Source organism: Mya arenaria, chromosome 1, assembly GCF_026914265.1.
Source record: "Mya arenaria isolate MELC-2E11 chromosome 1, ASM2691426v1".
Lineage (NCBI taxonomy): Eukaryota > Metazoa > Mollusca > Bivalvia > Myida > Myidae > Mya > Mya arenaria.
In genome coordinates, this window is record NC_069122.1 from 24,196,504 (window position 1) to 24,218,158 (window position 21,655).

At 33.3% G+C, this 21,655-nt stretch overlaps 1 protein-coding gene across 1 annotated transcript in view; it reads right to left on the reverse strand.

Moving 5' to 3' along the window:
* Positions 1-4,487: 4,487 nt before the first annotated feature.
* The window catches only part of LOC128239694 (uncharacterized), a 31,573-nt gene continuing 14,405 nt past the window's right edge, over positions 4,488-21,655 (reverse strand). The window contains exons 2-4 of the mRNA XM_052956175.1: positions 5,245-5,358; positions 4,938-5,030; positions 4,488-4,762 (exon numbers count right to left, since the gene is read on the reverse strand). Coding sequence (XP_052812135.1) covers positions 4,604-4,762; positions 4,938-5,030; positions 5,245-5,358 — 366 coding nt within the window. The 3' untranslated portion in view covers positions 4,488-4,603. The remainder of the gene's footprint in view (positions 4,763-4,937; positions 5,031-5,244; positions 5,359-21,655) is intronic.

The following is a 21,655-nucleotide window of genomic DNA, read 5'->3' on the forward strand; positions in this document are numbered from 1 at the left end:
AAATAAAAAAATCTTTTATGCTAGTAACTCTGCACCAATATTCAATTATTTTTTAATTGGATTTAGGAAATGTCTTTGATATAAAGGGTTTATATAGATTGATGCATTTTTTTAAAAGTTAATGCATTATCATGTGGATCTCATTTGACTTTGATGACCAAAACCATAAAAGCCATATGATTTGTGTACAGATTAAACATATTAATTATAAATGTGTTTTTTCATTAATGTACACGAATTCCTCAGTTAAAAAAGAGCCAACATAATGCTTATATTTGTATATCTGTAGCTAAATCATTTGCAATTTTTGTTTTGATCGTTAAAGTCAAATGAGTTAGACATGGTAATGCAATAAAATAAAAATATGTTTTGTGGCATCAAAACATATTTTGCGCCTTAAATCTTGTAATAAATAAGATGCTGAATTTATAGAAAAATAAATAAATCAAGATTTTGATTATATCATATCTGCACAGTAAGCGGTCATAACTGCTCAACAATGAATGCTCTATATGACAAACAAAGTGTTTTTTTATGACTTAGGCTGGGGAATAACCCTGCTCAATTCTTCCTGCGAACGCCTCAATATGGTTTCTGTCAGGGCTGTGGTAACAGTATGTAACACACATTTTTACACATTCCAGACAGAAAATGAAGCTTCAGACCTGATTTACAAATTTAAGAACAGATTTATACATGTAATGTTGTTAAAAACTTACCATTAAATTGCCACAAAACTATAAAGTTTAAGTAGGGGATTTGTGCCCAATCAAAAAAATTATAGTCATTTAAAGCTGCTCTCTCACAGATTGACAGTTTTGACATTTTTTATATGATTTGGTTTGGATTTTTTTTTGCGTAAATATCTGAAAATCGATGAAAAAAAGACTGCTGACAAGGATCAGATCGCATTTTTCATATTAACACTCGTAACTCAATGAATTCACGTCAAAAATGGTTTATTCTAAGACCAAAAAATAAAAAGAAGTTGTCAAAACAGTCAATCTGTGAGAGTGCAACTTTAACAATTTAGAAGCATTCTCAGTCAATACTGAACCTATTCACATCTTGGCTACACTGAACCAGTAACAGTCCTCACCTTTACTGATACGAACCAGGCACATTTATATTGGCGTTTTACCAACTGTGCTGGGCCGGCGCAGAACTGTTCAAGTTCTCAATTTGAATATAATTCAAAATATATATTTTAATATACCTTTGTAAAAGTTTTTTGCCAACTCGGTTTCAATAGATTTTCCTAAGTAAATTACAAATATCAAAAGGTAATTACAATATCCCAGCAAATACCTGCATTCATGTGTTTCTTTAGCAATCTGTCAGCTTCAGTAGGCTCAGGGTTTTTGTCATTTTGTCCATCGTAATACAAGTTTCTAGTCAGATGTGTTGCCATTCGATTTTTAAGTCAGGTCAGGTCAGGCAGCCACTCCAGCTTTGTTCCAGTTCATTGTATCCGTTTTTGTAAACATTCTTGTGCGTCTAGGCACTTCCCGATCTAAAAGTTAACAAAAAAAGCATGTCCTGTAATTTTTAGAAAACTATTTGATAACTGTCAACCCTAGTTTAATGGGTTCTGATGTAAACCTGATTGTATGGTGCAAGTTATAAAGACAATTAAGCAAACACGTGAAGCACATATGTTCATTTTTGGATGGTTGAGATATTTAAGGTTTACGAATGACTGTAAATGTTTAAGTGCATGACACAATTATCAAGTGTGACCTCGAAGATAAAACCTGTAGATGTATATGCTTATTCTTACCTTCAATGGGAATCGTGTCCGTTAACCGCATAATAGTATGCATTATTTATAAATTGCTTTCATTCATAAAACGTTTACTTTACCGAGTCAGTCTTATATATCGGGATATGTGTGACGTCCCACGGGTTGCAAAACTATGGCGTAGTGGTTGTAAAGGAAAATTTGTTTTATATTTAACTCAAATTACAAGTACAACTATTCTATAAATATCACGCAATGTTTTGTCATGAAAAAACTTGCAATATCCCTTGAAATACTAATAAGAAAGCACCTGACCCCTACATTCACGTAAGTAGTTCTGTTGATACGCAGTCGTGTATAAATATTGGAATGTTCATTTTGCCGCGGCAGGCGACTATTCCGCTCTCTAAAGCAAAAGAAGCAATAATTTCCCAAAACATAACCGTCGAGACTCTGTCTGCGTTCCAAAATAATAATAAATATCCCCTAATTATTTAAACCGAGGTCCACCTGTAACGAGCAATGCCGTAGCCAGACTAAAAAAACACCGTGGCAGAACGGTCTAGGGGTGTCCGGGGGCATCCCCCCCTCCGGAATGTTTTTTTGCAAGAAGCGATTTCCTGCATTCTGGAGTATCTTTGGTCGACGGTTTGTGTACATTGAGGCAAATGAAGTAGGTCGAAAAGAGTAATTTTTGAGCTATAGAAATTGTTTTATGCAGGTTTCTCGGTGTGCCTCAGTGAAGCTACGGCACTGTTGAGAGTGTGTACTTAGCAACCGTTGAAAAGTTTATGTGTTCACTCATTTTATATTCAAATATGCAGTCTTACCATGAAAAGTTTGGCCAATTGTTTAACTGATACATATACGAATCGCAATCTGAAGTGTTAACTTGGTTAATGTTGATCTGCATTGGCATTTTGAGTAGTGTAAAGTATTGTTTTCCATCCAACGGTGAAACGATAATATAAAATATAAACAGCAATACAAAATAAGGGCTGAAAATCCTATTAAGATAATGTATGAACTATAAACTATGGAACTCTACTGGGCCAATGCAGCTGATGTACATCAATCAATTCGAATGGTTTGCAATTTTACATTTACATTTAATCATAAAAGCGGCTGTCCAAGTCCTGCTTTATACTTGGTTAAACTTAATAATATTTTCAAATCTTGATTGATCATGTAATATACGCTCTTTTCAGGAGCATTACTTTCATAATAACATAAAGCATAAGGTTGTAGTGTAATGGCAGAGCATCTCGATTCTTAATCATGATTAAACTTGGGACATTTTTTATTCCCAATTCGGAATCCAAACTGAAAGAAAATGAATCTGAATGCCAACATACGTAAAACATAATAGATCGTTGCATTTGGACAAGCATTTGCAATGCATATATGTGAAGAATTAGACACACTAAACACGCTAAACGCTAAAGCCCAGAAACATTTGACTGGGAACAGATTTTTTACCGATTTCTAAAGCATATTTGAAAAATGTTAATGTATGTTTATGTCACAATAAAAGACAAACATATTTCCTCAATTTTGCATAGCAATTTATTATATCACATTACTACTGCAACACATACTTTTGGACATTTCATTCATGCAATTTAACTGACAATAAATGTGTACCGAAAATGTTAACTAAATAAACGCATCTCAAAAATATAACATTTATTATTTTTTCCAATAAAATTTATTATTGCTTCTTAAGAATTTACTTTTTTTAAATAAAAAAATTGATTTTAACATAGAATCCAAATAATAACAAAGGTATACCAATTATTTTTTGATAATTAATATTGTGACCTTAAACTTAAAATATTTTAGAGCGTTAGACTTTTACTTTTTAAACTTTTTAAACACATATCGATTTTAATGATTGAATAGCTAAAAAAGAAAAAAAAAGTTATATCTTTTGTGAAAACGTATGATAAACAGCTAAGCACATTCATTTGAAAATAAAGCCAGTGCACAGTTTTGTTTGCTACATATCATGGAAGCTTGTCTATTCAGTCTTCATTTTAAAACAAATGTCATTTCAAATAAAAAAAAAATGTAATACATTTATTAAAAGGTGTGTAACATATGTTGTAATACGACCTCAAAACATTAGGAATTGGATGACAAATAGCTCAACAGTATATAACACAATACATTAAGAATTGGTTTATCTTGTCGTAAATCGTAGCTCGACCATCTAAAACTACATTAAGAATTTCGTAACATTGGCCCATTTCAATTAAGATTTTAATTTTCATGGCGCAACCATGCATTTCAATATACAAATTCTGGCTGAGCAGCGCTACGTTGCAACGACTAAGATATCTGGAGGTTGAGGTTGACTGGTTGAAATTTTTAAAATTCAACGGCCATAACTCTAGAGTTAAAAGTGCGATCGGGCTGATGGGCGAACAGTCAATCGATGTGACCATCATGACACTGGACAACAATATTCAATTGCGCAAAATGCTGTCACTGAATGTCAATAAAATACATTAAGAATTGGTTGACCTGGTTACAAAAAGAATCGTACCCTTTTCTCATGTGCAAGTATATAATAATAATAATAATAATAATAATAATAATAATAATAATAATAATAATAATAATAATAATAATACATTAATAATAATAATAATAATAATTATCAACTAAGTGAAAAGTGAACGTTCCAAAAAACATATCACGATTGTGTGATGTACACATGCTAGAATGAAAAATTGTCATCACATTGTCATTGTTGAACTTTACAATTATTTTTCATGTCAATTGCATATTTGGCATTATGTTTTGGCAAAAAACAAGATAAAAAAACATTTATTTACACATCTAAAACTATATGTTTTGTCATTTAACATAAACTCGCGCCTGTTTGGAAAACCTTGGTGCACGTGATCTGGGCAGTTTGGTTAACGGCATTTTGACCGTTTGCGATTGTCGTAACTTTAAAATTCGTGTTCGACATATGACACATTTCAATGGCAGGCATCGCTGGGAAACGGCAACCTGAAAATGACAGTTTTTGACCAGAATAAGTACATGTGTAGCATCAAAAGAAGAAAAGAAATGTTAGCAATAAATATTAACGGACTGTGAGTTTTTCACTGAAAAAAAACACCCTTTAACAAATGATGATATTTAATACTCACTTAAAAAATGTTTAAAAAGTCCGTTTGCTGACCTGTATGGTTTTTATGAAGCACTTTCGACAGATGACTTTGTGGCCACAGGGAAAAGTTTGCATGGTAGCCTTGGCACTCATACAGATCACGCACTGGAAGTGTGATTAATAGTCTTCTTTACTTAAATATGTACAAAATAAAGATAGATATACTTTTATTTCCTCCAATAATGAAGAGCAGAACGTATTTACAACACATATTTCAATGATAAATAAAGCATTTACGCAACAACAAAAACAATTTCTCTAAGGATCTAAGTCAGTAAATTTACCAAAGAGACATTTGTTAAATTATACAAATAGTGACCTCGTCATCCACTTCATCACAATGTTGTGTTTGGCTGTTTTGTCGTGTCGTTGCCGGGACTGTTGATGTATATGGCTCGTTGTCCTTTTCGCCAATTTTGGCCAACAGCTTGTCCTGAAAAGAGGAAATGAAAAATAACGAAAAAAACATGCGATACATTTCAGTTGCAAATAAATCTATGTTGAAATGCCAAAATATAGTACCTGATACACGCTTCGTTATTACTCAACTCAACTCAATATTCATTTATTATATCACAGTTTACATTTAAGTAAAAGCATGTAAAAACTCAATATATATATATATATATATATATATATATATATATATATATGTGTGTGTGTGTGTGTGTGTGTGTGTGTGTGTGTGTGTTAACACAGGTATACAGAGGAGGGTTAATGGGGGCTTCACAACAGGTTTGGACTCCATCATTATACAAAACAAATATAATTAGTAAGGGGAATGTGCTTAGTTCAAATAATATTATTTTTATAACAAAACAAATTCACTTATTTGAATTAAAATACAATATAATCAATACAGTAATGAGATAACTATTGAACACATGATCAGGTTCGTCTAAAGTGATTAACTAAGATTTTAACAAAAAATCTGTTTTATTTAAGGTATCCGGGGTCTTACAATTTAAAACGTCACTAAAATTCAAAACATTAGGGTTTCAGTAAAAACGACAATGTATGTATTTTTCTAATGGGATTAAAAAGGACGTATAAGTAAATAGTGAAGTTCGTCACCGATATCGTTTATATTACAAAACGTTCACTTTCTATTGACATGTGGTATAGCATTCTGTCTACATCTACCGACTTCGATAGGAAATTTATGGTTGCTTGTGCGGAAATGCAAAACTGTAAAACGTAGAGATTTGGGTCAGATATTAAGGTACTCTTCAAATTTAATATCGGACTTAAACAGAGAATACATTTTACCTTAAGACGAACTAATAAATTGTTCAAAACAAGTTTGCTGAAATTGGTCTACAAGATTAGAATTCACAAGTTTACTGACATGTTTTGCAGGTACTCTTGTTTGATTAAGCCAAATGTATGAGTAACCCGTTGAATCAAGTATTGACTTGATGTAACAGGCCCAAACTGAATTATTACTATGTAAAATGTCTTTATATATCAGGAAACTTATTTCGAGTCATGGGATGAAACGACTTTACTCAAGTAACTTATCATTCTGGTTTTAACTATGATGTTAAGAGGGTATCTACCAAGTTCCGAGTAGAGCATGTACCGTGGAGTACTCTTTCTAGTATATGTAATCCGCCGCAAAAAAAATCAATGAAGTTGCTCCAAAAAATCGAGGTTTTCAAAATCCCAGACTTCACATCCGTACGTTAAAATGGGACAATGGTAGAATCAAAAAGCTTCAGTTGTATGTCCAAAGGCAGGTCTAGGTTATTAATTCTAAGAAATAGAGCATACATTGCTTTGTTAGCCTGGCTTATTAAATATTTACGGCAGTTTAAAAAGCTACCGGTGGACGAGAAATATACACCTAGGTAATTGTATTCCTTTAACTATCTCTAGTACTTGGTTAGCGATGCTAAAGTTAAATTTCTTCAAATTTCTGGCACCAAAGACAATTATGTTAGTCTTTGAGAGGTTCATTTTGTTAACTTCGTCATGTTCTATTGGCCTATTTAACACATCGGTTTCGGCGCTAGATAAGCCAGGGTGGTTATTATCCAGTATATAATCATTCGCGTGAACGACGTTATTGATATTTTTATTGATTGACCGTGGGGGATTACGCAACTGGTTAGCAATAGATTCCTTGTCGACTCTGTTCAAATTAAACACGAATTCCTCGTGTTTTTCCTGCTGCCAATTAGGATGACGGGTTGGATTTCGCGAGCTAGAGGTAATGTTAACTTGACAGTAAGCTATGACCATCCGAAAAAAGTGGATCGACTTCAATGGATGGATTTCAGATAACCTAAAAATAGATTCTGCATACCATTAACTGACCACGTGTACTAGCTGGGGGCAAAACATTGCTGATAAGCCCCTCCAGGTTTATACATTATATAGTACAATATAGTTCAATGGTCTAGTTTACACGATAGATAGTAATGGCAGACATCAATGATTTGAGTTATTTAAACAAGTTGATTTATTGGCGCCGCACTGAAGTGCGCGCCTATTATGGAATGGGAATTTATTTTAGTTAGTGGTAGGAGCGGTTTTTAAGTTGATTGACTGTTGGGTGTTACTGTTATTTTATTATGATTAAAAAATGCAAATGGGTGGCGATTGCATGGGTGTTAAAAATGCTATTAATGGTTTAATAGATTGTCTTCAATTTATCTTTAATATATAATATCGGAAGAACGACTAATAAGTTTAATAACTGTTCCCGATTCGTTTACGTTTTCCGATTGGTTACCTGTAATATCATGTGCCGGAAATATAAACATTCGGAGGAGTTCCGAATGAAATGTAAAAATGTGTGGACCGGTATTTATATGAATGGGAATAATTATGTTTTATGTTGTTTTGTTATGTTTACTAATGCAGTAAACATAACAAAACAACATAAAACATAATTATAAACCATGAGGTAAGCTGTTTTCTTTAATTTAATCGATATTGGAATTAAATGTTCACCTAACTTTATTTGTTAATGTGTTGAAGGTGACATTAGTAAAATTTTATTACGATTGCCCCCGAGTTGTTTTATTTTTAGAACACTACACATATCCGGATGTTGCTATTTTTAGAACCAGAATGTATTTCCCCGCTATTCATAGGTCAATAATGGAATTTCTACATCGTCGTTTAATAGTTGGAAACTAGGTGATGTTTTCTCATGAAAATACGTTTAAAATAAGTAAACACTAAAAGTGCACACTGACAGTTGATTACGATACATCTAACAATTTGAGTCATTACAGTAAAACATGGATTATAAGTGAATTATACGCGTAAGAGAAGATTTTCTTTGGAAATCTTAAATCAATTTTATTTGCCAAATGTTAAGACAGCGTGTTAATATTTTACATGTACTATAAATAAACATGTTACATACTTTACATCTACTTATAATGCACCAGTCAATTGTTGTAACCACGCCCCCCCCCCCCCCCCCCCCCCCCAAGTACGAGGAATAGCTGGGACTTTGACTTTCGGTCTAGCCAACCCCGGGTAAAATCCTCGTCCTGCGGGGATTAACTGATGGTCAAATCCCCGCCATATGCCCCCGTACCACAGGGAGCCTAGGTAAGGCATATGCCCTGCTATATTTTGCTCAAAGACAAAACCACCGCATTCACCCGGCACTGCGAGGCCACCTGAAAGGTAAAAACACAGTCCATTTCCCGGGCTATCCCCACCATATCCCCAGGCCTGGGGGGCTGTGGTTACAATTGACTGGTGCATTATGTACATGTTACATATTTTTAAATGTACTTATGTACATCATTTATGTATATGATATGAGTATGTAATCTTTTATTTGATTGTTTTATCTTAGAAAAATATTAGACTTAAAATTTTGTTTAAAAATGATGTGTTTTGGTATGTGACCTATTTCTAACCTACCATAATACATGAACATACCCATTATTTGTTTACAAACTGCATATTTTCAAAATAAACCTGTAAGAAAAGTTGTACATGGTTTCGGGCTGGAAGCCACGACAGCTTTGACACTAGCGACATTCATTTGCTTGGTGTAGTACTCGTTGAACGCCATACGGTTGTGAATCATTATCAACCATATGCACAACAACTACACATTTGTGCCTACCAACCCTTACTCTTGGCTAAAACGGATATTAGTGCAGAATGTATAATTAATACATGTGCATTTGTATTTTACGATTGTAGTTTCTGTTGGTTGATAATCAGAAGTCTAATTTCTTTCAGGCAGGAAAATGACTGAATATTACTAAGTCAACAAATTGGGGTTATATGAAGAATTCCAGCCTGCATTAAATACTTTGTTGGATTATTGAGACAGATTTGACATCCATGTCTATCCACAAGGCAGTCACAGTCTGATAGAGATGATGTGAGTATTTCATATAAAACATATTTGAGTTGGTGTTTGTTGTTTTATAAACTCACTGTACTCAATAATCCAGTGGTGGTGGTGGTGGTGGTGGTTATGGTGATGATGATGAATTTTATTGATAAATTTAGTAATTTTCTTTATATTATATACATGTATGTATCAGCTTGTTGTTTTGTTTTTTAAATAATGTCGAGAAATATTAAACTGTTTTATTTTATTTTGTATATATATGGCAGTATTATTATCTATATTAATTAGTTAGAAAGTACTTTTTTCTGTTACAGCACTAAACATTCTAGATAGGTAAGGAACCTGAAGGGGCATGAAAACCAAATCAGCATTGACTCAGCATTGAGTAATTATCATCTGTGAAAACACCAAACTTCAAATGTTGAAGAGTGAAGAATTATTGTGAAAAATTCTAAATGTTATGATACCATTGACTAAATAAAACAAATAGACATTGATTATCCACAGAGACTGTTTACATGTTATAATATTAAAAATAAATTAGTTGAGAACTTTCAGTCTGACATTTTTTGAGGAGCATTACCGCCTACTTAGTGTTCTTGTTTCTTTACATATTTTAATTCAAAAGTACATTCATAGTTTTTAAATCTGAATTCTGAGTTAGTATCATAAGTAAAATTCATTTATTTGAATGATTACATTTTATGAATAAGTCCAATTAAGCTTTATCAATTTTTACAAGAAAAAGTTTGATTTTTAAGCAATTTATTAGTTATAAAAATGTAAAGTTACATGCCATTATGTATATTTTCTTCAAAACTGAACGGTAAACTATCATAAATTGTTAGACATCATAGAAAATATTTAAAATGATTTCAGCAGGTTGTCTTATTATTAACTATTTTTTTATGAATTTATAAAACTGCTATATATTTTCAAACATCGAAATACTGCTTTGTTCCGAAGACTCACAAGATCAATCAAAATGATTTTTTCCCATGTGTGTCAATAATATGTTCGGTTGAACTTAAGTTTTCTGTTAACAGAAGTTTATTTTAACAGACACTGTTGTGTTTATTTCATAATCTCAGATAATGTGAAAAAAAATCAAATATAGACAAATTATTTTTAATTCAAGGTAAAACATCTTCAACATTTGGATAAAAGTCCCATATTGTACCATGATAATAACTATGTTGTGGGTAAAAGCTTTATAAAAGTGTGTATTACTTATACCTCAAGTTAATTCAGTTTAAATAATTATGGCCTTTAAGGATTTTTGTTTTCATATAGATTTCCTGTTATATTGAGCTTTGTCAATTTTTGTTGTTGTTTTGTATTAATATGTACAATTTCTACTTCTATTTTCTAACTTAATTTTTTTTGTCTCATTTGTCGAATTGAATTGTTACATATTTAAGTGAAAAAACACACACTATTTTTAAAGATGCACTCTTACTCCCAAATAAGACTTATCACAATTAATATTATTGTTTTTTTTTAAATGGGTTGATAGATGTCAACAACAATGTTTCTAATGAAGGATCTTGAGTTCAATTTGCTAATAAGAATGAACATAAAACATGGTTATTTCTGCCTTGTGATACTATAGTAGACCACAGTAAATCTTTTAGCAATCACCAATCATTTAATATTTGTCATGCTTTCTGCTATTATAAACAGGGTCAAAAGCTTGTTATCAGTATCTGAGTATATATCCACAAAAATAAATCAGGGGATATACCTGTAAAAAATGTCACCTTGGTGTTGTTTATATTGTCATGTGTTACTTCAAAATAAAAAAAAACTGTATTGTCTGCAACAGCCTACACATGTATTCAATGTGTCTACTCAATGGGTATTTAGGAAATCTGTGCAACGATATTCCCTTTTCTTTGTTTTGTCTATTTGCACACCCAACAACACATACACTATAAACCATTTCACCAAACTGACCATGCGAACACCAATGTATTGAATTTACTACTGGGGGCTTATCAGCAGCAGAGCGTTCTTGCCCCCACTAAATAATTGAGCTGTTCATTCAGCCATGGTCTTAGTGAAATCCATCTATTATTGCGAAATCATTCACAGAACAGAGTAATTGAGATGATGTAATACTATAGTCGATAACGGAACTATTACGAAATGTGTAATTTCCAGACTGGGCATCATTACCAAGACGTCTATTTAATAGAAATAAATTGTTAGACTTACATATATTCAACAATTTATAACCATGGTTGTAAATTTTACGGCATTGTGAATTGCGTGACAGTGGCAGATTCAGGTCAGTTAAACCTCGTGATGTATTAAGAGAACTGTTTCTTCGTCTAATCTGAAATACTTTGATAGAAAATCATCAAAGTCTTCAAAATCGGGCATATTAGATGTGTATGCATTACAATCTCCTGTTAGAAAAATCTTTTAGTATGTTGTACACATATCCGAGACATCATTTTTGAATTCTAAAAATTCGTCTTCGTTAAAAAATCTAGACTGATCGGGTGGGACATAATTGTTGCCTATTATTAGAAATCATGTTTGATAAGCTAAACTTTAACCAGTGGACATATTCATTATAAGATTGGATAATTTCCACTTTATGGTTTAAACTAGTGTGAACAAAGAAACCGAGACCCCCGGATTTCCGGAGATACTTTTATTAAGACCTAATGGTATTCCTTAAAATTCATTTTATAATAAGCTCAAATTACACAAATTCGGAAGTGACATCTCAGTGTTTTCCCTCTCTCTTTTTAAGCATTTGATAGTGAATCAAAGCACTACCATCTCAGACCATTGGCTTTTTTCTATCTTTTTTAGATTTTTATGCTGGTTTGTGTATATGCTGGATCTTCTTCATCTACTTTTTCATTTCATTCACCGGGTGTGGTAACTTCATCGAATACATAGTGGTTGTATTTCAACCAATTTTACATTAAAAGTACTTTCATGTCACCATTTGGAGCAACTCAGCCATTTTCCTTTGAACGATAGACAATGACAGAATAATCTACGTTTAACTTCGCTGCAAATCGCGTAGTCGTTTCAATTTAACAGTTAAGAACTTTATTCATATGCATCATAACGATTTATAATGTATAACGAATTTGAACTGAGTTATAAAATTACACGTTAAACACTACTTTTTTAGTATAGCAAAAATTACTGTCGATGTGTCAATAACTATATGTTGAAGCAACTGACTCAAATATACTAGCAGACACGTTTATTTACTGGTTTTTAAGTCTCAAAACAAAGGTATTTGTAGTCATGCGTCAAATTAAGCTTAAGGAAATCGACTTTTTACTGCCCAACGGTATAATCAAAAGACATATTGGACTTTTACGGTTATGATTAAGTTGTAACAAAATAATCTGCACAGCAATTTTTTCATACTATCTCATATATGTTTAATAACATTCAAATATTACCTTTTAAGGGGCAGACAAAGTGTAATATACGACTAAGAGAAGGGAAAGCTTATGAGTTTCTTTACAAACTGCTTATTTTTAAGAGAGTTATTGTAGTTCAAGAAAATATATAATCAACAATTCCCAAAATAAACTTGACTTTGCAGGGAAGCCCATTTGCAACATTTGATCCGATTTCTTTTGAAAGATTGACATACATCGAATTAATGCACTGCAAAAATATCAAGGGAGACTTTGGAGCCTTCCTTTTTATTTGCCTCCTACTTCCCGGTAAAAGTCATGAATCAAATATACTAAATAACTTCAACCAGCGCTCTATTACATTTGTAAATAATGGACTGTATGAGTTTCGGGCTTTTAAGTATGCCCGTGGGGCCAGGAACAAATTTTCACATCGGCGAAGCTCGCGTGCTGCGTCGGGATTTCTTCTGTTGTGTTTGTCGCAGGGGAAATATACCACTTAGATAAATGGATAATCAGTATAGATTTACTTCCTTTCCGAAACAAAGTTTTAATTTCCTATAAACTCTTCAGACTAGTGTTCCTACTGTTCTTCTTCAAGAACCAGATCTCGCGTCACAAAGTTGACAGTTAAATGATTCCGCTCAAATATCAAATCGGCTTCAATTTTACGAAGAGTTTAATGATAAAGACATACACGCATTCAATTCAGTGGTTTTGGAGGCTCACATGAGCAAACTGTGTAGTTTATAAATAAACAAGTGATGACTTTCCTATGAATAACACTCATAACAAACAATTATGTCAAGATGGAGTGCCAAACCACCAAATAAAATTAATTAAAACCTACCGCACTATATTAGCAGAAAAATGCTCAAATATTTAAGTGGTTTAACAAATGGCCAAGTGCATAGAATATATTGGATTATTTTATATGTCGATGGCGCAATAGTGCAACATTAGACTGTAAATCAAGAGTATGGTAGTTTGGTGATATGTACGATCCATTTCTGCGAATTATGCTTCAAACCTAATAGCACGAAGTTGTACGGATAACACATAATGATAATCAAATGATAACATCGATATTAAAGTATCGAAATATCATGAAACGTGTCAGTAAAGGAACCCCTCGGACCAAAGCGCGTGCCAAAAAAGGTTTCTCAAACGTTCAACTTAAGTATGTGCAATTGAGGCGACTATAAAGCAATGCTAGATTGTCATTACCACTCTTCTTTTTGGTTGACCCTTTCATTTTAGTTGATTGAAATAAAAAACTTATTTGTATTTGTGTGATGAAAATTTAGCATTTTGCTTTAGATGTAATTATTTTTCCATACAGTTATAGTAGTAGGTTCTTATGGAAATTATGCCTTCAACAAGGAAAAGGTTTGTAAAAGGCATTTAATAATTAGTATCATACGTAACATCTCCAAGACCTCACTGCCAATAAATGTTTTTATACATTCATGTCATGTATTAAGTGTTTGAATCGTGAATGCCCAATGCGAGTTGAGAATGTGGTAAAGGTTTATTTCACATAACGGAAATTTACAACTTGCGGGTATAAAATATCAGTTTCCTCAATATCGTCTTACTATTAAGGGTACTTTTGAACTGCATGGAATTACCAAATTATGTTGCAAACCCAGAAGCCAAATTCGCTGAGGCAGCTGTGAGACTCGTATTATTGCATGTCACCAAAAAGCTAATGAAAATGTGCAAATGAAGATTACAAGCTCCCTAGTTCAATACCGTCATTGCAAAACACATTAATTCACTTGTATGTCCGACCTGTTATTGAACGTGAATGCGTCCTTCAACTCTGTATGAGACCAAGAACGCACAAACAGAAACACTACAACAACTATGAAATAACTTCGAACTGGACCAGCATACAAAACGCTTATAAACCAATCACAATATATCAGCGAAACCCACAGTCCTAAATGTATAGCCTTTACGGGGAATCAAACCATTGACCCTGTTCCGTCTGTATCACAATGATCCAGGCTTACTAAGAGGCCAAAAAGAAACCCCACGGATGTCCGAACATGGAAACTAGAAGCTGTAGCGCAATGCTTCACTTTAATTCTCCTAGCCTCCAATAGTTCAGAACAAATAAATCAGCATATTGTTTTCCAACCTTTTCTATTTCTATGTAAAGTGAATTCTATGTAAAGTTGTGAATTCTATGTAAAGTGAATTCTATGTTTTGGTAAACTATGTCTTTACCAGGATTTCAGAAACTATGTGCATTTTTGTAGTATGTTTACGACAAGGGAATATGTGTAACGTTTCTTCCCTAGCTAGCTCGGACACGCTACCTTAAATTAAACTATAAACCTATTCTCGGACTGCATTGTCCCAAAAATAAAGTATGCAATTAATAATTTATACAAGTGATTAACAATGATTGCTACAAAACCAAATGATTGGAAATAATTATAATGGTTCAATAATCAATGTTCAATTATCCCAAAACCAAGAACGCACAAACAGAAACACTACAACAACTATGAAATAACTTCGAACTGGACCAGCATACAAAACGCTTATAAACCAATCACAATATATCAGCGAAACCCACAGTCCTAAATGTATAGCCTTTACGGTGAAATCAAACCCTTGACCCTGTTCCGTCTGTATCACAATGATCCAGGCTTACTAAGAGGCCAAAAAGAAACCCCACGGATGTCCGAACCTGGAAACTAGAAGCTGTAGCGCAATGCTTCACTTTAATTCTCCTAGCCTCCAATAGTTCAGAACCCGCCCTAATCAGTACAGAAAGATACTTCAAAGCTTCCCTATATATTAACTTGATGTTCTCACATCGGCGTCGAGACACGAACTAACTATTTCTATGCATTTCGCTTTTTATATACCCTAACATCACGTGACCAAAATGGAATGGTCCATTTTAACAAACCCGATGGGCGAAACCATTATGTATAACTAACGTTACAGCGTAACCCCTACAGAGTAGGGGTGTCAAGTTTAACAAACTTACGAAAAAGTAGAAAACTATAAAGAATACAACTTAGTTCGTATTAATTAATCATTTACTAGCTAAATTTAGACATTTAATACTAAAACCAAAACATTAGTATTAAATATACGAAATCATCCCTAAGAAGTAATAGCGATAATGGCGAAATCCGTTTTTACGGTAAATAGTCAAATTCTTTATAACTTTCACTGAGACAGAAGAAGTTGATTTGTTTCATTCATAAAATATGAAAAATAGACGTTTACTTGATTATCCTATTACTTAAAGCTCCAACGAAGTGTAAAATCTCAACTTACTTTTCAGACGATAATACTATTTACTTTGTACGTAAAACATAACAACCTACGCCCAACTGTACTATCCGGACATGTTTACTTTCCGGGCTCCGGCCTTTACGACTCCAGGAACATTACATATGATTTAGTGATTTTGGCATTTGTGGTGTGTAAGTTACTAGCTATTGAGCTATGCCCATTTGGCGAGTGCTCCGATAAGATTGTTACTCATTTTAGATATTCGGAGCATCGTGAACAGACAGAATGTAACCCTGGTTAGAGCATAGGCACAGTCACAGGGCCACAATAACTCCTTTATGTTACTGGGATGACACCGTTAGTTGTGTCATTCATAATGATGTTATGCTCTTTGCAATATTCTGATCTCTTTTCGCATGGGAATGAATCTCAAACAAAAGACGCACATTTTGATTCTTATTTATGCTGATTGGTTGTAAAAGAAGTAGAAAACATAAGTGCTTTATTTTTATCGGAATATTGTCAACCAAATATTTTTAATGTGTACTGAAAATTGACCAAAACTGAATACACTTATATTGAATAAATACAGACATGCATATTTACATAGATTGAATCATATATACAGTTCAAAGAAATGTATGGTATGAAATAATGAGAAATTCAATCAATTATGTGTAATAACAAAATATTGGCAACTATAAACGAGAACATAGATATTTATGGTGTCTGTCATCAGACGTATGTATATTATTTAAAGATATTAGTATGTAATCGTAAACGAAACTTAAGTAACTCAATAATTAAAGACAGTATTTAACTGTATATGGACAATAGGCAGACTTAACACCTACTACAAGTTGAAAGTAGGGATAAATACCTGAATCCATATATCTGCATAATGTTGGACTACAATAAAATCCGAAGTCGCAGACATAATACAAAGATTTGAATATAAACAAAAGCTGTCGATTTTCAGTATAAGTATTTTATGAACATAAATCAATGAAGTTTTTTTAGTGCATCTATGTTCAAATAAAATAACGAAAACGTTTTTATTTTAAGCGGAGTATGAATACATGACCAAATTACTACGCCGCCATTACTTGAGTGAACTTTCGAAAGGTCGAATGTGTAAGCAAAACAACTGCGGATAATCATTGGATATGAATCATTTTTCATAGTTTAAGAGTATGTTTTATGAAACATGGATATTTAGTCATCTTACTGTCAGTCAATCAGGATTATGGAAAATATCAATTACTGATAACAAGATTGTAACCGTGTATTTGATAGATGAAAGCTAACAAAATATTAAATGATTGGTGAGTGCTAAAATACTTACTGCGGTCTACTATCGTCTCATAAGGTCGAAATTACGTGTTTTCTGCACCATTTTCTTCAAAAAAAGGTTAAATCAAATTATAAGAACCATTGTTTTCGACATTTATTTGTACATTAGAGCAATCGATTAATTGTGGCAATGTATAAATATTAATTTTGGAAAACCTTTTTTTAAGTTCAATGCAAAGTCGACGTTAAATAAACGAAGTTAAATGAAATAACTTTTCAACGAATCAATGTGAACACAAATGCCTCGCTGCTTATAAAACACTTCTAAGTATTATCCTGTTTAATTAATGCAATGAATTTCAGCATAAACATCTTAAGTATTTGTGAAGAAATTCATAAGCATGCATATACTATCTTCAGATGTTTATGTTAATTTGTTTTAGAATACATGACTTTACTTACGAAATGTAGCAGGCCGAAATCCTTTCAGCAATTTTATAACTAACGAACCCTTGATGGTGACCCTACGAGAGTATATCCATGTTAAACGGGATAAAAGTCAAAGGGCTTTCAAAACAAAACAAGTCATTCGATATAGGGCAAACAACACTATTCGGAAGTCAGTATTCAATGCTATATGTTTTAGCACATATACCATCTCAGACCATTCATTATTTGCCATCTTTATAGGTTTTGAATATGGATGATTTGTGATTAAACAAGAGCTGTCACAGAGACAGCGCGCTCGACTATTCCGCTTAACCAGAATTTCTATGTCGAAAAAAAGGGGCCATTATTTTAATTTAATGCAAACTGGAGTTATCTAACTTGGTTATTTAAGTAGATTGGATGGTTGAGTACCATTGTATAAAGTCTCAATGCAATCCATCAAGTAATTGCTGAGATATTAACCTATGTGTGCTTACATGCAAAACCTTAACCAGAATTTCTAAGTCAAATAATAAAGGCCCATTATTTGCATTATATTAAAAAAGTTATCTGGGAATACATATCTAATGTTTCAATGCAATACATCAAGTAATTGCTGAGATATTGACTTAAATGTGGTAACATGCAAAACCTTAACCAGAATTTCTTCGAATAATAAAGGGCAATTATTTCGCATTAAATGCAAACTATAGTTATCTAACTTGATTAATTAAGTAGGTTGGATGGTTGACTACCATTGTATAAAGTCTCAATGCAATACCTCAAGTAGTTGCTGAGATATTAACCTATGTGTGCTTACACGCAAAATCGTAGCCAGAATTTCTAAGTCGAATAATAAAAGGCAATTATTTGCATTAAATGCAGACTAGAGTTATCTAACTTGGTTAATTAAGTAGGTTGGATAGTTGGAAAAACATATCTAAAGTTCAATGCAATACATGGTGCGTTTTCTGAGATAATGGCCTATGAGGAGCACTGCAACGCACAAGGTTTGTGACGACCTGTATACGGTGATTGCGTGCCACATTATATTTCGCGCATAAATTCCACGCGAGATGTATGCGGCGGCATTGTGCCTTCATGCAGCATTAAGTCCACGCGAGATGTATGCGGCGGCACTGTGCTTTCATGCAGCATAAAGTCCACGCGAGATGTATGCGGCGGCACTGTGCCTTCATGCAGCATAAAGTCCACGCGAGATGTATGCGGGAGCATTGTGCCTTTTAACCGGGTTTATTTCTAAACGTTTTGCTACTGGACTTGTTCCTGTAGCTTTTTGCCTACGTTGTCAGAAAATACTAAGACAAGAACCACAAAGACGAATATTAAAGATTATTTAAACCATTCACTGGAAAAACGAATCTTCTATTCTGTGGCATTTAAGTAATCTTAATAGAGATCAGTTAAGCAATTGCAGAGTGGCTATGCAAGTTCAAAGCAGAATTTGCTCACGTGACCACATGCAAAAAATGTGAATCCGTATCTGATCAAACCACTACACACTGGATAAATGTCTGTACTAAGGCCGCCACACATAGAGAAGACTTCACTGTGTTATCTCCTTAGTGCCAAGGTGTCCCTTATGTTTATTCAATTGTCAGATGAATAATTATTAGAACTGTTGACTGGAATCCCTTCATTACCGCTTGAGAACGCCGTCAGGATTAAGGGCTTTAAAGTGGCACTAAAGTACATAAAAGTCTCAGTTCTGTGATTAAAATAACCATGGCATTATCCTAAGATTTCGCTTTATGTTTAGGGTAAGCTAGGTATGAATCTAAGATTAAAAAAGAAAGAAAAACTACAAATGTATTAATGTATGTAATTCATACTCTTTTTCAGAACATATCGATATAATGTGAATCAGCTTAAATATTTATACTTACACCTCAACTTTTATTCCTTAATTGAAAAGCCTTTGGTTAATTGGTGTTGGAAAAACAACGGTTTGTACAACACTAGTGGACATTTTATTAAAGTAGTCGAGAAATTGAAATGTTTTTTTTGAAACTTGGCATGATGACCCCTTATTCTTATTGATTCTGTGTATGTATTGGGTTCTCCACAATGTCGATGTTTCACGAATCTTTCGAGAAAAACACGAGAAGTAGGTTTACGATGCTCATTTTCAGCTCCGCGTACTCATCCAAAATAGGGAATGAACGGTGGTGCTTGAAGTCCATGAAATGACGATAAATGAGCCGTATGTAAGGCAAACATATACACTATGCGTTCTGTTTCACCAAACCATTTGCAAATACTTCATAAAAATTGGCGAATTTGGCTGTTGTTTTGCAATGTTTCTGAAATGTACAGAAGTAATGTCCATTGAAACACAATGTTGGTATATTTGAAGACTCTTAGAAAAAAATCATTATTAAACTTGCAGTTTAATTTCGAAATAAAGGTTTATCATTGTGTTCCAGTATATTCAGAGCTTGTACTCTCACTATGTATAAAATCTGGCCTGGTCTGGCCTGGCCCGGCCTGGCCGACACAAAATACTGAAATAGCAGGCCAGGCAAGGTTACTGAACATGTCCCATTTGACCGATATTTAGTATTTCGATTTAACAAAGTAAACGAATGTGAAAAATATACCCACTGGGAATTATAACGGACAAACAACTTTAATCGAAATAAGCAATGAGCGAAGCATGTAAAAATAACGTGGAACGTAGTTGAATGTGCAAAAATTCTGGGTTACATCTGAAAATGTTCAGACCCCCCAGAACCCCCAAAGGTTGTGAGACATGGAACACCTACTCGTCAAGTGAAATATTACACCTAGAGCCATTCTCATTCATAAGAGGTTTGATAATTATAAATCTAATAGTACGCATAGCATTATTACTCTGTTGAACGACCTGGAGCGTGCACACATATTTTGTTAAAAGCAGAATATGTCAATTTAAATTTTGAACTTTTGTCATTATATGCGTTGCCGATAGGAACATACATTGATTATAAAAAGTTGCTTATGAACAGAACAAAACTGAACAATTATTTCCAAGAAGTTCATAGACCCATCTAGCAAAACGTGTACATTTACAATGCCGACAAAAAGCAGTAGTAACACAATAAACACAATATATGCCAAAATACTACGTAATGAACATGGATTCAGACATAAAGAGGTGCACTTCTAGTTTAAATGTCTCAATTACCTCATAAAAGTGATTGATTCGCTTAAAGTTATTGTTAACAAACAAATAAATGACAAGTACACCTAGCCAATACAGATTAAATTGAGCATAGCGTAGTTTCTCTTAATTCATATGCTTTAAATATAAACACTCTTACATTTTTTTTAAATCGCTTTATTTTGGATGTAATTGTAAAACGGTTCCACTAAAATATTCATTAATTGGGCATTGTCTTTAATGGCTATGTAAATATCTAACAATTAGTTTATATACTCTAAAACAAAATGATATTTGCGTATGTTTGGCCAATTATGTAGTTTGCGGGAGGACGACTTAGCAAACGTTATTTTCATTCATCTTCTTGTTCGCATTTCAAATGGCGAACATCAATACCTTGGCATTATACGATACATTGTAAAAATCCTAAACAAATAAGGCTTGTAAAACGCTTTCGGTCATTTTCTAGTTTAAGGAACGTTTCCTTCAAAGTTAACTTGGAAATATATACTAAAGAGAAACGAGTTTTCGTACCTATGAAAACACCAATGATGAACACTCTGGTGGCACACACCGTCCTTTAACTATGTCAATGAGGTTGAAAGAATATGTGTTAGGATGCGTTATTTGATACAAGGCAAATATATAACAATAAATAAACAGTAATAACAACATAACGTGTCGGTTTATTTTAAGAATTTCTACTGAAAACAACGGTAGAAGTCTTCGCCATTGATCCTGGCAATGTCGCTGCGGTAATTAGTGCGTAAACGGTATCCGGAAATTGCATTGTATTAGCTTAGACTTGATAGTTTTAATTTTAGAGTTCAACCTGGCCTTTGGTTAT